Source organism: Halichondria panicea, chromosome 4 (assembly GCF_963675165.1).
Source record: "Halichondria panicea chromosome 4, odHalPani1.1, whole genome shotgun sequence".
NCBI classification, from domain to species: Eukaryota; Metazoa; Porifera; class Demospongiae; order Suberitida; family Halichondriidae; genus Halichondria; species Halichondria panicea.
Window position 1 is genome coordinate 4,469,950 of NC_087380.1, and position 17,434 is coordinate 4,487,383.

General features: G+C 39.3%; 3 protein-coding genes across 4 annotated transcripts; 1 reads left to right on the forward strand and 2 right to left on the reverse strand.

The window, feature by feature from the left end:
• Positions 1-48: 48 nt before the first annotated feature.
• Positions 49-3,798, reverse strand: LOC135334602 (saccharopine dehydrogenase-like oxidoreductase). The gene is made up of 13 exons (XM_064529855.1): positions 3,633-3,798; positions 2,767-2,873; positions 2,595-2,675; positions 2,150-2,326; positions 1,762-1,889; positions 1,453-1,522; positions 1,218-1,265; positions 1,037-1,156; positions 909-959; positions 718-779; positions 611-657; positions 447-528; positions 49-232 (listed from the first exon to the last, which is right to left on the reverse strand). Exons 1-13 carry the CDS (start codon positions 3,796-3,798, stop codon positions 136-138), a joined length of 1,236 nt encoding a protein of 411 aa, XP_064385925.1. The 3' UTR covers positions 49-135.
• Positions 3,799-3,913: 115 nt separating this feature from the next.
• Positions 3,914-8,769, forward strand: LOC135334599 (Y+L amino acid transporter 2-like). Of its 2 annotated transcripts, XM_064529851.1 has the most exons (10): positions 3,914-4,550; positions 4,610-4,738; positions 4,869-4,971; positions 5,024-5,068; positions 5,184-5,307; positions 5,372-5,478; positions 5,563-5,659; positions 6,378-6,527; positions 6,596-6,782; positions 8,612-8,769. In XM_064529851.1, the coding sequence occupies exons 1-10, from the start codon at positions 3,914-3,916 to the stop codon at positions 8,680-8,682; spliced, it is 1,650 nt and encodes a 549-aa protein (XP_064385921.1). In that variant the 3' UTR covers positions 8,683-8,769. The 2 variants fall into 2 exon arrangements, with proteins under 2 accessions (XP_064385921.1, XP_064385922.1); XM_064529852.1 differs by lacking the exons at positions 6,378-6,527; positions 6,596-6,782.
• A 596-nt stretch (positions 8,770-9,365) lies between these two features.
• LOC135334605 (RNA 3'-terminal phosphate cyclase-like protein) lies at positions 9,366-17,413 on the reverse strand. Its single transcript, XM_064529859.1, has 9 exons — positions 17,207-17,413; positions 14,575-14,646; positions 14,163-14,338; positions 14,000-14,071; positions 13,751-13,875; positions 13,536-13,661; positions 12,171-12,330; positions 10,538-10,641; positions 9,366-9,676 (listed from the first exon to the last, which is right to left on the reverse strand). The coding sequence occupies exons 1-9, from the start codon at positions 17,331-17,333 to the stop codon at positions 9,496-9,498; spliced, it is 1,143 nt and encodes a 380-aa protein (XP_064385929.1). The 5' UTR covers positions 17,334-17,413; the 3' UTR covers positions 9,366-9,495.
• Positions 17,414-17,434: the final 21 nt, after the last annotated feature.

Genomic DNA, 17,434 nt, shown 5'->3' on the forward strand with positions numbered 1-17,434 from the left:
CAAGTATAATTTATAATACTCGCGGTTCCTCATCCCTTGTATAATAAACAAACAAATAATTATTTATCATACACTACATGATCACAAATTAATTAAACTGTACTTCTACAATCACAGTGAGGATTTCAGTTATGTTCACTCCACTAATTCAAACTTGACTTTCCCAGTATCATTGAGATTCTGGATGAGGTTGGTGTTTCCAAACACAGCAGCAGGAGTGTAGACACCACCACTGCAAAGAATGGGAGGAGGGTTACAATAATGATGCTAAGTTCCCCTAATAAATTGAGTATGAGGAACATACAATCCTGTATATAGTTTTCTGACACACAATTACCGAAGTAATATTATAAATAGACAGGTGCAACAATACGGTTGTAGATTTTTGGAGAAAACCTCAAGCATGAAAGAGCCAGCTATTAAAGAATGAAGTCTATAATTATAACCTTGCTGGTAGTGATTCCTTCTCATTCACAATGCACAGAGCAGACTGTACCAGAATGACAGAAGTAGCTCCATAACCAGGATCTGAACAAGGAATTAGAGAACACCTATTATTAAATTATTATCAGAACCAGAAAATGACGTAGACAAATTAATTTACGCTCACCTCCTCCACTAACTTTCACAGTGACCCTCGAGTCAGGGGCAGCTGTTCTGAAAACACCACATAATTATACAGTCATGAATATTTAACGCACAGCTATAGCCACTTACTTTTCAGCACCAGGAGAGTATCCGTAACCTTCAAGAGTCACAGAGAAGCTCAGGCCATCAAGCTATCATACAATTAATGCAGCAAGGTGAAATCTAGATCTATAATGTATCTTATAATTACTGTACAATTATTTTATTATAGTCAAGTGATTACAATTGTGCAGTAATAGTAATAATTGTACAACACTTACGTCTTCTCTCTTTGGAGTTTGGGCCAGCCCTGCACTGAAGAATTTTGGATACTATAGTGGAAAAAGCACTGAACTCAAAGTGTATTCATACATCAATGAGCGATTCGACAAAAAAAGAGAGTGTTCACCTTGATTAGCAATTTAATGCCCCAGTTAGTCATGGTGAGGATGATAACCGGAATGAAGAGTATCACTGTCCCAATGGCTTGCCAAAATGAGGTAAAACTTATGTAGGGTCGAAACTTGAACTATAATTATAAGTGCTCAATAAAAAGGAGTTGTTAAAAGTATAAGGCTGTTATAACTTACTGAACTGACTCCCTCATTCTCTTGACGATACCTCATGCTTCTGTAAACCTATGTATGGTCAGAACATGCACACAGAGTAATGTACGATGCGGTACATATATAATGGGTGCAAAAAAAATTTAATGGGTGTGAAATCCCTCTTCTCAATGCTAATATTGATCGACCTTTGACATAATTATAGCTACGTACAATAAAAAGCTCTATACCATGCAGCACTACTTGTTAAAAGACATACCACAGCCCTGTCAGATCCCTGAAATGGCCCACACCAACGTTTGACAAATTCACTGTAGAAGAGTGACTTCCTGCAAAAACGAAGCAAAACAAAAGGACTAGGTACATGCATGTTGTATAGTACAAGGTTTTCAGGACTTTTAATTTTTAAGTTTACACAAAGTGCACATTGGCCCTGCCCATCCACTCCACGTACTAGCCCCATGGTCATATATCAACCCTACATGTACAAGTAGACCTGCCAATGTGTTTGAGAAAATAAATCGGGACACCTTCACCTGTATTAAGTTGCTATAGCTACTTGTCTGACCTTGGTGGGGGTTGGTAGGCTGGGAGGGCGAGTGGAGGTAAATTGACTCTCTTGCGAAGCTTCATCAGATTGCTATGGTTATTTAAGCCTCGTACCAGAGATTCCCATGTCCCGGTGTTGAAATTGAGCTACACACAATTACAAAATTACACCGAGGTAATTCAAAAGAACGATACAAACGTCAAAGAAATTAATGAACAACCTTTCCCCCATGACATATACACAGGTAGCAATCAGAACGTCATTGTCTCTAGGACTAAATACTCTCACACACTCCACAAGTTAGCTAAAATCCAGGCTGTTACAACTAGAATTAAATTAGGATAGAGCCTTGACATGCATGTGATTGTGAGTGCAGAAGGATTATTTTAAAACACATAAGACTCACATTACTCCCATGTAGGGTCACATAGCTATCTACATAAGCCAGATCTCCATTAAATGACTTCTGCACCATCAGGGCACCCATGTCATTGGGAATGGAATCAAAGCCACAGGAGCAGACAATGTACACACCAGCATCACGAGCTTGCTGGTCATACTTGGACTCAATTGTCTCCATATACTACAAACAAAAGCAATAAGTAACAATAAATAGCCAGAGGAAGCAGATCTCATGTATCAACGTTACAATTGAGGTAAAGAGCAGGAACATAATTATAGTGCATTATAAATGTGCATGTAGTCTGCAATCACAATATACAGCATAACTAAGGCATAAGAAGCTGGAGGACGAATAATTATGTATTATGCTGAGTTACATAATTATTATGCAGCCATTAAAACAATAATAATTATAGTCTCATCAGCGATGTCCAATAATTATTACTTACAAATGTCTCCCCAGTGATGTCTACGTAGTTGCATTTTTGGCTGATGCAAGCCTTCACCACTGGCTCACCATAGAGCTGATACTGTAGGGAAACATGTGCACATAATTATACATGTAACTACAAGCATAAGATAAATTAATTATAGCGAGGAGACAGCACACCAATTGCTTACAGGTCCTACACAGTCGATGATGACTGTGGCATCGGCACACATGGCCTCCAACGAGTCCTGATCACTCACATCTGCCACCAGCACATCAATGCCCTCTATACCAGACTCTGAGAGAAAATAAAGAGACTATCAACAATTATAAGTAACAGCACGAAGTAAACAGTAAACAGAAGAAAATGAAGAAGTTGCTAGAGAATCTAGACAAACTGCACAAGCTTAGTTGGCTCAGCAATCAGTGTTCAGGCCAATCAGAGTCAGGTGAAATTGTTTCTACAAAAGAGTTGCAAAACAGAAGTGATCCTCTTTAATAATAATTATTATGGCCAGGGGCTAAATTTACAACAACTTACTGGCAAATGTAACAGTCAAAATGAGAGCTACATAAACTGCAAAAATTCAAACTGCCTAGTGGGAATTATTAATGAGCCACACCTTCAACACTTTAAAAGAAGTTTGTATGAATCTGATTGTCAAATTGGGCTGCAACATTTTTGAGAAAAAACCTGAGGTTCCCAACCCTTCACACATGTACAGGGCCCAACTATTATGCACCTATCAATGTGTTGCCCCACTACCCCCCCCCCCCCCCGGTACATACGGGGGGAATTTGATCTAATTTGACCTGAAATGTTGGCCCCATACTGGGGGATTTGAACCTGGCTTTGCGTAGTAAAGACTCTTTTATAACCTGTTTTGATGTGTGCAACTGCTTGGGGCTCAAAAATCCTCTGTACTGGGGGATTTGAACACAGAATCCTCCCCCATCAGGGGGAATTTGACCTGAGGTAAGGTCAAATCCCCCATATAAGCCCGACCCCTCCTGGGGGGGGGGGGGCGACACATTGATAGGTGCATTATTTTCATACCATTTAAAACAGCTTGAACTTTGCTCTTATTTCTCCCAGCCACTGCCCACTTGAGACCTCCGCTTGTAGCTAATCTTTGAAGCTCTTCAGCAACAAACTGACCTGTGAAGCCAGTAACACCAAACACAATCACGTCGTATTTCCTTGGGGCATCCTCAGCTTCCATTATGAAAACAAACTGCCAAATATAATATTCTTATTAATCTTGACTTGACTGAACAGCTAGCTAGCTGCACTTTGCTGGGTGTGGTTTGGGGAGTTCAATTACACATACTACGTGCATGTGGCCCATACTAGCTATAAATGTGGCCTGTGTTTTTTTATTAAACAAAAGCTGGATCAAAGCAGAATCATATCGATATTCAACAATTATGGAACAATCTGGTGTATTAAGCTCAAACATTGAGGGTGAGGTAAAAGAAAGTAAACACGGCACACATGAACATCCTAAACGTATCGGCAAACCGACAGTCACCCTAAGGAAAGAGTTAGGTATTGTCAGTGGTGTTGGACTGATATTTGGAAATGTCATTGGTTCAGGAATCTTCATTACTACAAGCAGTATCCTGGGTTATACCCAATCATTTGGGCTGACCCTGATAGCATGGGTAGTGGGGGGACTGATAGCTTTGATTGGAAGCCTGTGCTACTGCGAGCTTGGTACAATGATTCAGAAGTCTGGAAGTGAGTATGCGTACATACTGGAGGCCTATTCATTTAGGCGAAAGAATAAATATTTGAGGACTGTTGGTGAAATGCTAGCGTTTACAAATGTGTGGTATGATTTTCTGGTTGGAAATCCTGCTTCTTTGGCAATACCGTTGCTGACGTTTGGAAACTATCTCTGCCGTCCATTTTTCATTGGATGCCCTGAACTTCCAGTTTTACCAGTGAAGCTAATTGCTCTGGCAGCTCTCAGTAAGTTGATACCCTCACAATTATTGAACATGTATAAATATACGATATTGCTTTAATAGTTATGTCAACACTGGTGAACATCTACAGTGTGAAGTGGGCCAATAGAGTGTCTAACTGGCTCTCTTTTCTCAAGTTTATCTCTCTGGCTTTTATTGTTGTGTTAGGAATCTATCACATTATTGCCAACAGTGAGCTGTACTGGTATACCGTATTACTAGAATGGTTTTGTTTTATTTTGCAAAGCGATCAAAATTCGCTTATGTTTGATGCAATAGTAATACGGTAATTTACAATACGGTAATAATTTGTACCCCCTAGGATGCTTCTCTTCTGATGCCAGCTCACCATTTAATGGAGCAACTAAAGACATAAGCAGCATTGCCCTTGCTCTATATGGTGTCATGTATGCTTACGATGGATGGTAAGCCACCTACTTGTCACAGTATTTTGTCACTGTAAGGATTCTCCTCAAGGGATGCTTTGAATATGATGCAAGAAGAAGTAAAAGACATTGAAAGGTGTATCACACTCACTAGAACTACTACTATAATCGTTTGGCTCTAGTGTACAGTATTGTACATGCATTTGATTGCGTAACCGGGATTTACCGTAAGTATATCCTTTTCTCTTCAGAGTACTACCGCGTGCAATTCTTATTGCTATCCCACTGGTAGTTCTCTCATATGTTGCTGTTAATGTGGCATTCTTTGCTGTGCTCAGCTATGAGGAAATTGAGAGTTCAGAAGCTGTTGGATTGGTATGTGCATGTGTTTAACTGTTTGTAACAAATTCTCCTGCATAATAATTATTGTAATGTGCAGGTGTTTGCAAATGCAGTAATTGGAAATGCAGGATTGATAATCGTTCCTTTCATGGTTGCTTTAGCTACCTTCAGTTCTGCACATGTGTCTCTCTTGTCTCAATCTAGGTGAGACGTAAATATTCCACCACCTGTGATTGTTGTCTGTATTCTAAAACTCTTCTTCAATTGACCACATATACGTACATGTAGGAAGCTGTTTGTATCTTCAAGAGATGGAATAATGCCAGAATGTCTAGCTGGAGTTCATATTACTCATCGGACACCTATTCCAGCAGTTTTGTGTGTGGTGAGTTCAAATATCAAAGTATAAAACTTACAACTAGTAACAGTGTTTATAATTGTATGTGGGGCCATGGTTTAAGTTTGTGATAGGAACGTTAAAGTGCTGTGAGATGAAGTACCGATAAGTGGGTTGTTGTTATTGTTGCGCACTGTACTGTAGCTCTGATGCCTTGGTGGAGGCGCAAAGCTTTATGACATGCAGCTATAGCAATTTAAGTACACACAATGACATGCATGTTGACTTATTTTTTACATTTGCTGTGAAATGTTGCTGTGAACAATGGTGCAAATGAGTGAGTATATTGACCATGATTGTTGCTAAAAAGGATGCCAAAAGTTCACAATGATTATTAATGACTGAAACGCATGCAGTCAGTTTTGTAGCTATTTTTTCAGCTACCAATGGCTAGCGTTATAGTGCAGAGTAACTACTAAGTAGACTAGCTACGTTATATCAACAGATTTTGCTACGTACGAATCTGAAAGAAGTATTAAAGCAAAACTAGTCATAACTCGCAAATCCACAAATTGAAATCGAAAAAAACGTTACTAGAAGCCTATAGAAACTCTTCTTTGCACTTCATTTTATCCTTAAACAGTTATAGCAGTAGACACACACAAACACACTACTGTATACCTCGCTTGTGCATATGCACACTGTGGAATAATAATTACTGCAAAACCTGATATGCAACTACAACGTTCCAATTGCACACATACAGAGCATCTTCTCAGCTATACTAATTTGCATCGGAACCATCGACCAGATCATTAATGCATTCGTTGCAACGGTTTGGTTTTTTTATGGTCTGGCCATTGTTGGAATATTTATAATGAGGCTTACAGAGCCAGAGAGAAATCGACCTTTTAAGGTATGTATTTATGTACTTGACCTACCATGTACAGCCGCACTCATGTCAAGTTGATTACCGCTTCTTAGGTATGGTTAATCCTTCCCATGTTCATGGTGTTGGCCATTGGTTTCTTAGTGGTTATGCCACTTCTTCAAAATGCTGTTCCTCAGTTGATAGCCTTCGGAGCAACTTTCTTGGGAATTCCAGTGTATTTCGTTCTAGTAATGGAATCACCGTGGAAAATACGACCGAAGATAATGGACAAATTTTCAGGTTAGTAGTAGATCTAGCCGGGGAAGCCAGAATGTGTAGAACTCGACTAATCATTCTGTTTACATGGCTATATAAATTGGTACAGGCTTTGATGAACGAGGATACCTAAAGTACAAACTAATATTTGGATAAGTACCCTGATTTGGACTAATTTCAAACGTCTTTTCCACAACCACAAGCTGATCTAGCTATAGTGTACATCATTTTAATTGTCAGTATGTATAGAGTCCTGTAGGCACCCCTAACGTTTTATTTGTGGCAGTCTCGAGTCCATTAGTCTGTGTATGCTGAGCTAGTATGGCTACTAAATTGCTGGGTTTAAAGATCCTAGTAACTTTAACAGCTAGTGGCAGACTTTTTGTCATCAAAGCTTCGTAAGCAAAAACTACGAAATTGGAAGCATAAAGGGAAAGTAATTCGGTGAATCTAAGAGAGGAGTGTGTACTTTAAAATATGCTAATATTTTATTTATGGCTTGCATTATTTAAAACAACCGTGGGTGCTGATGCCTCGGTGGAGATGCCAAAGCTACATAACATAAAGTTACTAATAGCTTTAAAATTTTATACACACATCTAGAGCACTAAAGTGCAAACGTAGCTAGCGTTCTAGTGCAGAGCTAACTACTAAGTAGAGTAGCAACACTCCATGGACAAGTTTTGCTACGCAATTTTCTGAAAAGGCTGCAATGGCATTCCAAGTAAGCAAAACTAGGCATAACTCTAGAACCAGAGATTGAAGAGAGAGGGATATGAAACTTGATGACGTGTACATACAATCCGTGTTGCCCAAAATGGGCGTGGCACATTGTCTTTACTGCAAGTTCTATGTAAAATCATGTAAAATACTTTGTGGGACTGTATCTCTGGACTTGCTGCTACATATAGCAAGAGTGGACCTTTGGGAAGTGTAACAGCTCCTCAGCTAAGAGCCAAGAGACAGCATGTTCGATCACTTCAACTTTTTTGACCTCTTGTACTTGTCCTGGAGCAAAATTTTACAAATTGTACACTAAAAATCGATTATACTTTCAGCATCAGAGCGATCTAGCCTTTGAGACAGGCACAAGTACATAGAATACATAGCTAACATTAAAACTCATCACTGAACCATCTTATGAAAACCAACTTGCTTTCTGCTACAGTCTAGTATAGCCAATAAACCAGGGAATCTGGCGTTCTGGATTTTATTGCCACCAAATATATTTTAAAACAATCTGTGGCTAGTCAATTATATGATCACAATACTTCAAGTGAGTCATCCAGCTTCCCATGAAACCGCCATTTTTATAGCAACACGGAGTGCCTAAACTTTTTACTCTGTTTTAACATTGAGCACATAAGCTCACGTGATCTAGTTTCATATCCCCTTCTCTTCAATCTCTGCTAGAACGAAGTAATATTTTGCAAATCCACGAATACGCATCCGACTAGAAGCCTATAGAAACTCTTACTTGCACTTTATTGATCAGGCAAGGGTGTAATACAAGTCATACAGTCCCTTCCGTGCTATTTATGTTTATTACATGGTCGCGTAGCCTCATGATCTGGTAAGGGGTCCTCGTGATATAAATAATACTTACAGACTGAATCCAAGGTCTCTATGGGATAATTATTGAGGGTTGCATCTTGGCTATAGAGGCACCTAGCTATAAACTTCGAGGCACAGACATTAAAGTAATATAATTATTAGGGCAATAAAAGTACATAGGGCATGTAAACCTTTTGAGAATGGTATTGCTGCCACTACAGGTGGCAATACCATATTTTTTCTTAACTCTTAATCACTCTTGTAATCAAACACATTACACTAATTCCTTTTGTTGACAGGTTCTTTGACTGTCTTTGTGAACAGTCTGCTTGTAACGAAGTCTTCTCGAGTAATAAAAAAAACCATTTGATAATTTCATATAATTATTTTTGGTTGTTGGATCACACTTTTACCATGTTTAAATCATTATTTTTTACCATTAATTTTTATGAGTTGACCAAGCTCGTAATACCTGCTACGTAGACTCTCGCTATTCTAGCTCTCTGAAGTACGCCACCTCAATTAATACAACCGGCCATTAATTTGGTTTGACACGGATTGCTATAATTATAGCTAGATCGATGTTTACTCACAAAACTCACCCTCACCCGGCGGCCACTCGCTATTGCGTATAATTATACTGGCTGCCCCAAACAAGGTTTTTAATACTGCCAGAAAAGGCACATCGTGATCATTCACTTTATAATTGATTTCAGTATTATGTGGAAGGTGACGAGATGGGTGTAGCCAAGCGTATGTGCTGATAATTCCTGCATGTCCTCTTGTACAAGAAATTGTACTTGAGAATAACAAAATAATTATGCTGCAATAATTATACATGTATACCTTGAGCGCTGTTCATGCTTGGTTTCGATCAGTGCCTTATGCATGCATGCATGGTATATATCTGCTTCTTCGTTGGGGGTTGACATGTACCATGTCCATAATTATGCTACTCTACTTTAGATGTACGTAAGAATTATTTGGATGGTTTACGAGTAGGCCCTGTGCCAAATATTCAAAAATGTTACCTATTCTTTTCGCTTCATCAGCCTGTTATCAAATAATTTTTTTTTATTAATGACACCTAATTATCATTATTTTGATATGTACTATAATAATAGCTACATACATAGCAGCGAACAAGATCAAAATCCAAGAGAATGTATGTTCAAAGCATGAATTACAATATGCCTTTGCTAAAGTTAGAGAACCCAATCCCTACACATGAAAGTGACACAATCTGCCTACTCACACAGTCCTCACTGTCACCATTACTTTCTTCCATTCCAAGCTCCTCCACTTTGCCCTCCACTTTGTATGCCAACTGAAAGAAATCTTTTATGTGCCGAAGAAATTGTGTACTGCATGGGAGAACAGTATTATTAATATCATGCTCTAAACCGAACTCTTGCACTGAAGCGCTTCGTCTAAACATTATCTTAACAAGGGTGTTTTCTATTTCAGAGCTACGATTTTCCAACACACATAACTCCGAGGCTAGCGGGTATATATTAGTCGTCTGGATTGTGATTTCTAAGCCTGCTCACCTGGAGATGCCACAGCGCTGTGTTTACAGCATGGATAGCCTCACACAACAAGTTATAGTGGTAGATCTTGGTTATCGAATAAAAGCAAGCAAAAGCTAAGAAGCTTGAACTTGCACGTTGTCTGCAGGGCTAACTAGTCTCGAATAAAGGTTAAACTACACGTTGGCTGCAGGGTTTACAAGCAATAGAAGCAACATGCGGCCCGTATTTTGCAACTGAGGCGATCCTGTACTATACAAACAATGGAAAAGGGTCACTGTACACAACTATAGTTGCTGCTTTGCTGCCAGAACATAATTATCAGGACAATGTTTCTAAGACTCCAGGCTTCTTTACTGTGTAGTCCACAGTGCATGTCTCACGCGACACTAAAACACCGTTCACAGCCTCTAGTCTCCCTTAGTTTTATTGCTTTAGTTACTGTGCTAGCCATGCAAGCTCAATACATTTACTGTATATCACTACCTGATTTCTATAGATCTTTAACCAGCAAGGGTTTGCACTGTAGTGCTCTAGTTTGGTATAACTATGTGTTTGTACGTGATTGAATTCGTGTGAAAACAATAAATAATTTGAAAAAGAAATAATTAAAAATAATTGAAAGGCCCTTTTTGCTCAATCGATCATTAATAAGTAAAGTCAGCATGCATTTTGGTAAAATGGCTAATTGCTTACCTATACTCAGTAAGCTCTCCTAGTTGAATCTTAGAGACGTCTTTTTGCCCCAAAGCCATGAACAACAAAGGAATCACCTGACAAACACTGTCTGCACATCCACCCTGTAACAAGAGAACCTGGTATGTTTTCATGCAGGGATAATGAGACCAAAATCTCGACTGACAACGACTAAGATGGTAATTTTCGTGGGGTTGAACAGCAGTGAGTTTTTGTGAATAAAAAACATGCACTCCGATAAATAACACCAACGTTTTCGTGGGTAAAATTTTGTCGAAGTTAGATTAACCACGAAAAGTACCCGCTATACAGTCAGACACTTTCCATGAGAACAGTGTCTGACAAATAAATTTTACATGATCATGCACTGGGGCTACGGCAATTAGCAGGACTGTACTGTGTATATCTAGCATCTATTGATGCGAGTTATAGTCTTTCAATAAGCTAACTACATGCAATCTTTATTTTACAAATTAATGTATAATTATTATAATGCCTCAGAGCAGAAGAGGCAGGAAATTAATGTGTCATACGTCATATGACAATGGAATGTGTGCCAGTGGCATACAATGTTTATATGCTAGGCTCTTGACCTTTAACCTTTCCTAGTGTATATAGCTAATGGTACAGTGGAACCTCCATAAAAGTAACGGACACGATTGGGGAGCAGCCTTTTGGTTATACAGAGGTGGGAGGTTTGTGATTGCCTTCTTGCTGCAAATGAATCTTGGAGCTTTGCTAACTGCTTCTTTGGCTCATACAAGCTTAAAAGGCTGTAGGGAAAAGCTACAGCTAGACTTTCACGATTGTGCAAAAAAGAATGCAATAATTTTCTGCTAATTCTGGGTGTGGCTGTCCGTTCTGAGAAATTATTTTCCATTGCTAAAGCTGATCAGGGACTAGAAAGCTACTCGTTATACGGAGTATAGAGAGGTGGTCGCTCCTGAGAGGTTGCTTTATACATTGAAGTCATTGTAGTTTCAATCCGGACCTGAGCTTTTGGTCGTTATATAGCGTGTGGTTGCTCTTCGGAGGTGGTCGTTATAATGGAGGTTCCACTGTAGATCTACTGTTGTGCTCTCTAGCAAGCCCACATCACTTTCTAGTAATCTCGAACATGTAAACTGCATGGTATGGAAGACGGCAACTAATCTGAGTTAACCTCCCTAGACTGCTCTCCATAGTAGCCTATGTACAGTGAAAAATACAAGGTTTGATGGTGAATTTCAAGCTATTGAGCCGGGATCCCACTGGGATCACTGATCCATTAGTTAGTATCCTTTCACTACATGATAGCTAAATTTTAGAGAAAATAACCGTGGGATCACTGCTGTTTTGGCTGCTTGAACATCTGCACTTTTCACTCACAAATCCTTGTCTAAATCTTTGCGGTTAAACCTAGATCGTTAATTACTGAGGCGCACGTGATGTGTGTCCTACCTCCTCTGGCCAAAGAGTTTAACTGCATGTAAACCACACCTATGGATTTACAGCCGCACCCCTCTGCACGTCATGTAGATACATACAAAATCGATGCACAAGCGTGCTCGTGTGTCAAAATAGATACATGTATAAGACAATTAACAGAGAATGACTGACCACAATTTAAAACACGTATACATTACTGTCGTACCTTTACTATTTCTTCAATGAGAGAAGATACTGCCTGTGCACCCAGCTCTTCAGGTAAAACAGCAGATAGTTTGTTGTCAGAAGCCAGCCAGTGAGCTTCTCCTGCATACATGACTTTCGTCGTGGATTCAGCAATCAGAGTTATACCATAGCCAGGAGACCTATGTAGATCAGAAAGTATACAACATAACAAATTACCGACTGTTTCAAATCAACCCCCATGCAGGAGGGCCTGTCTTTAACGGTAAAAATCAGAAGCGTCTTGGTCAAATAAACAAACTTGCCCTGGCTTCACTCATCTCAATTTTGTTCCACTGATTCTATTTTGCAGCCCTATACTTTTGCTTCTGGCCAAAAGTTTTGAGTGGAAACAGAAGTTTGATGGATAGAAATGATCTATAGTTTGAAGAACAAATTTAGATCTACATGTATGTATGATGATAGAAGTTTGTGTTAATGAATAATTCAAAAGGATATAATCTGCAGAGACGTTAAGTTAACGTTCCTTCTGGCGCTCTGCTGTTTTCTCACTTGTAGCTAACCTGTAGCTAACCAAGCACTTATACAGAATGTAATTAAAAGCCTATAGAAACTAGCTGTTAGTTTTTGTCACGTTGCAACCGTTGAGCAGTTACAGCTGGTATAGACAGATCGCTTACTATAGTTACAATGTACACTTTTCGCTGAGCCTGCGAAAGATGGTTGTGTACCTTACCCTTTACCTGCTATTGAGTCATAAACACGTGCCCTGCACTACGTCCATCAGAAATGTCACAGAGAGCGCACAAAGTTGCTAAAATCGAGGCATGTAGTAAAGCGCCCGTGTTTTGGTGTGCCCCTTCACCCAATTGTGGAAAGGGGGGTTCTTAAGGGCGCGATAGCCCCCCTTAAACCGGGGTTCAGTCCCTCGCCTTGTTTTCAGCACTTTGCGCATGCAGGATCTTAATTGTCTCATTGTAAATACAACAGTAATTTGTTTTAAATCGCGGAGACGTCATTTGGCAGTAGCCGAGGGTGTACGCTACAGTTTGGTACCAACCTTATCATGATATAGGTGTCGTCCTGCAATTACAAGAATACTTTGAGGGTGCTGAAAACATCAAGGATCCCCTTCCGGCCATTGTGTGAAAATGGGAGGGTTCAATTAAGTATTGGTGGCTGGATTAGGTTACCAAACTTACCATTGAGGAAAAAGGGACCAAACTTGAGGTTAGTGGGTGAGAGTTTGCTACATAAGTCTGCACGTGAATCGGGCGAGGTAGCAGAGAATGAAATTTTAGCGAGATTTTTTCGGCAGGTAAACGGTTAATGGAACAATACAATATAACACGGTTTCTGCTACTAGAAGATGACACGCTTGACTTACTTCCCTCCTTCTCCTCCCTTCACGATGTCGGTGTAGATGTATACATCAGGCAGGTATTTATTGAGAAGTGCTCTCGAGGAGTCCACCATTCTGTTGGCCATTGAAGGACTAACTCGCACACAATACCTGCTCTAAGTAAAGGACACACACTTCATCACTTGTGAAATGCGAAATTGCATGCTTATAGCCAAATAAAGTGTTAAGATAAAGGATACGCCACACCTCGCACCCTGCGTACTCTTCCTGTTTTCATGAGGAACACAGGTCTCATCCGTTTAACAATAGGACATGAGAAGAACACCTCCCCATTTCCATCAGGCCACATACCTCTACGACGAATCTAGAGTAATTAATGTAATGTTAATATCGTAGCATCAATGCACGCTATCATAGAATATACATGTACATTCAAATCAGTACACGCAATCTTCTACATTTCACGGTATGAAATATTTGCATTTTACCTTGAGTTCTAGCTCGTTGTCGGGTATAAACTGTTTTAGCAGTGGAAGGACACACAGTCTGTAGTAGTCAACCTGCAGCAGGGTAAAAACCATTTACCTGCATAATTATAATTAACAAGTTATCCGAAGTGAAATTTCGATTATTAATTATCAGTATACTCACCGAAGGATCATCAGGTCCGTTTGTGATTCCTCTTAGGGTTATACGCAGCGGTTTCTTCAAGAAGGGAGCTAACATGAGTAAGGACTCTAAAAAGTAACTTATTGACCTCTGTTTGCTACAGTCATGTTCCAGAGTGCCTCCCATAAGCAGACCAGGTTGGTAGAGCATGCTAGTGCCTGTGCCAGGGAAAGAGAATAGATTCTGCCAAAACACAGTACAGCCTAGTGCATAATTACTAAATAATTAAGTAGTTCAAAGGCGACGGCATAATTCCCTCAATAATTGTTCATGTATGCTCAACTGAATCAATTAAGCTCCCAAATATGATCCAGTAGGAATGGATGGACGAAAGATAGACTGCTAAAAAGCTAACAGTCCAAAAAAACAGCAATAAAACGACACTTTTTCTCACCAGTTTCATTGACTTCAATCCTAGACCCATTAGTTAGTTTGTCCAAGAGGCGAATAAAACCAGCCTCAAACTCTGTATTAAAGTATAACAAGATTATTATTATTGCTACGATGGAGATTTAAATAGTAATTATAGTGATTTCATGTCGAACATCTATTACCATTCGAAAGAACAAGAACAATTAATTAATTAAACCAGCAGAATCTGTGAACTCTATCTGTATAATTATAGTATCTAAAATGCATAACTAATTCGGTATGCACGAGATATATACTTTCCACCAAATTCGGTAGTTGTTGCCTTTCAGACTCATTGCCTCATCCCACTGACACCCCCCAGCCTTTTTGCACGGGTCAGAATGTTAATTATTTATACTGTAACACTGTGTTGTTGCTATTGAACATCTATTACAAATCTGACTAAATCAGGAGTTTCCTGCTAACAGGGTGCCAGTGCCGTTTCCGTCAAATTAAAAAGTTTGATGCATCAAGGTCCATCTTATAAAAAAAGCATAAAAAATTGATGTTTAAAAATAACAATAATGCCAATTTCGACTTTTAATTATAAATTTATAGCAAACGTTTGACACCATCACATGATCCAATTTTATAACAAACGACATAATCAAGACTTAATGATCCAGTTTTTACTTACATTCTTGGTTTTACATTCAATGTTGATAAGTATCAGAATGACATTATGCTACAAAACATGGGGACACAATAATGACCTTTCATATAATTGATAGAGCTCAATAGGTATCGGGGTGAACTGACGAGATATTCACTATTTACCTTTGTCACTCTGTTCAGCCGTTTAGAACCAGAGAAGCTACAACATTTTTACACCTTGCTACTTGTGTACAGTACTATATCTGCAGTGCAAAACCTTTGTTTCTTCCTTCTGTATTAAACAGATATCATAAACTACATGTAGAAATTAGTGTTTTTAGGCTACTAATTTTGGCGGATTTGTAGCAAATTCATTGGCACAATATTAATTTGTCAAAAGATGTATTACCGTATAGCAGGTAATTTCGTGTGGTAAAAATCGTTTAACTCGAAAACGGTGATTTTCGTTTAGTATCAATGCCTGCATGCACTGCGTTCATACGTTCCGGTAAGCCATTAAAATTTCGTGGAGGTCAGCTTGCCCACGAAAATTACTCGCTATACGGTAATATGAGTTTTAAGGTTGAATGGGAACTTTGGAGTCAGATACAGATGAAGGGCTACAATGTAGCTAGCTATTTTTCATTAGATAATTCTGCGTTTTATTATTAGCGCGTACTTAATTTAGCGCTAAAATTACTAGCAAAAACCGGGTGGAATGTAGTGCATGAAAGAAGTGGTATCATTATATGACGCCTGTATCGAAAATTGCTCAGCAAATCACTGTCTGCAGTACGTGCATGTGTGTATAGATACAAGTCTTGAATTTAAATCCTTTCGTATTAACTAAATGTATAAACACATAATTATATTCGCTTATAATATTTTCTGCTAATTACAGCATTCAGTTAGCTTATATAGATCTAGCTTGCATGGGAGGTATCTAGGCTGCATGGAGATCACGTCTTTCTAAGTATGGGAAAAGGACTGGCCCGGTTATCAATGTGCTCCTTCAAAGAAAGAGGTGTGGGTTAATTGTGGGACTGCACGGAATCTACTTTGCCTGGCCTATTATGCTAAACTAGACTGGAAACCACTCCCTTCGCTCTGGGCTCTTGGGACTGGCAAGTTGCCGTGTTGAGAGTTGTCCCGTTGGAATGCAATTAGAACAAACCACAAAATGCGTAATGCGTGGGTGATATTATTTCAGCCTCGACAACAGACCGCCAGTGATGTACTTTATACTCGAGGCCGATAATATTTTGTGCAGTGATAGTTAGTTGACTATTTGTGACGTTTACATTCTTGTGGCAGCGTGACATTCTTCATGCACTGGGACAACTCTCAACACAGCAGCTTGCCAGTCCCTTAATTTCTCCCGAGAGAAGGGGAGTGGTTTCCAGTCTAATGCTAAACCTAAAAAATTTCGATAATTTTCCCTTCCCCTCCAGAGAAAACGCCGGGCACACAAGTTGATACCGTACTTATTCGATTTAAAGCGACACTTTTAAATAATTACGAAGCCAGAAGTCGTTTCTTTTTGAGGTTGAGAAAATTATGTTGAAGTCCTGGTGTCACATCTAATTGGAAGTTACTCTACTATCCTCGATTATAAATTACAATTGTTTCTTGTGGCCTGGAATCGAGGCTGTGGTTTGACCTCTTTAGGATGCGACATAAAAAATAATTGTAAATGCTGCAGTCGCTACTTTTAGAGGTTAGAAAATTGGAAAAGATCGAGGGTGTCGCATATTTGGAGGGTCGCTTTAAATCGAATAAGTACGGTAGTACTGACTCATAATTATTATTAGTAGCATTTCCTTAGCCTCGAGACCAGCCGTTCGTTATCTAAAAGAACGCCTGGTCAAGTTCCAATGTACAAACTCATCTAGCTGAGTCAGCGTTTTACAGCATCATATAATGATATTCATGGGTAATTATCTGACCAAGTTGTACATTGGAACTTGACCAGGCGTCTTTCACAACGAACGGCCTGGTCTCGAGGCTAGCATCCTTCTCACCTCTAAGACCAGGATTTTCTTCATCTTTTCGTAATTTAGTGATTCTCACTGCTTTAGAACTTAAAGTAGCAAGAACCAGCCTCTGCCTAAAATAGTTGCAGCCTTCGAATGTTAGTATCTCTTCCATAATAAGTTATATCCTCGATCCAAGGAAGATTTTTTAGTGATTTTTTGTACACATGGAATCGACACCGTACCCAACCTAGTCTCGCGGGCCTAGATCTACGG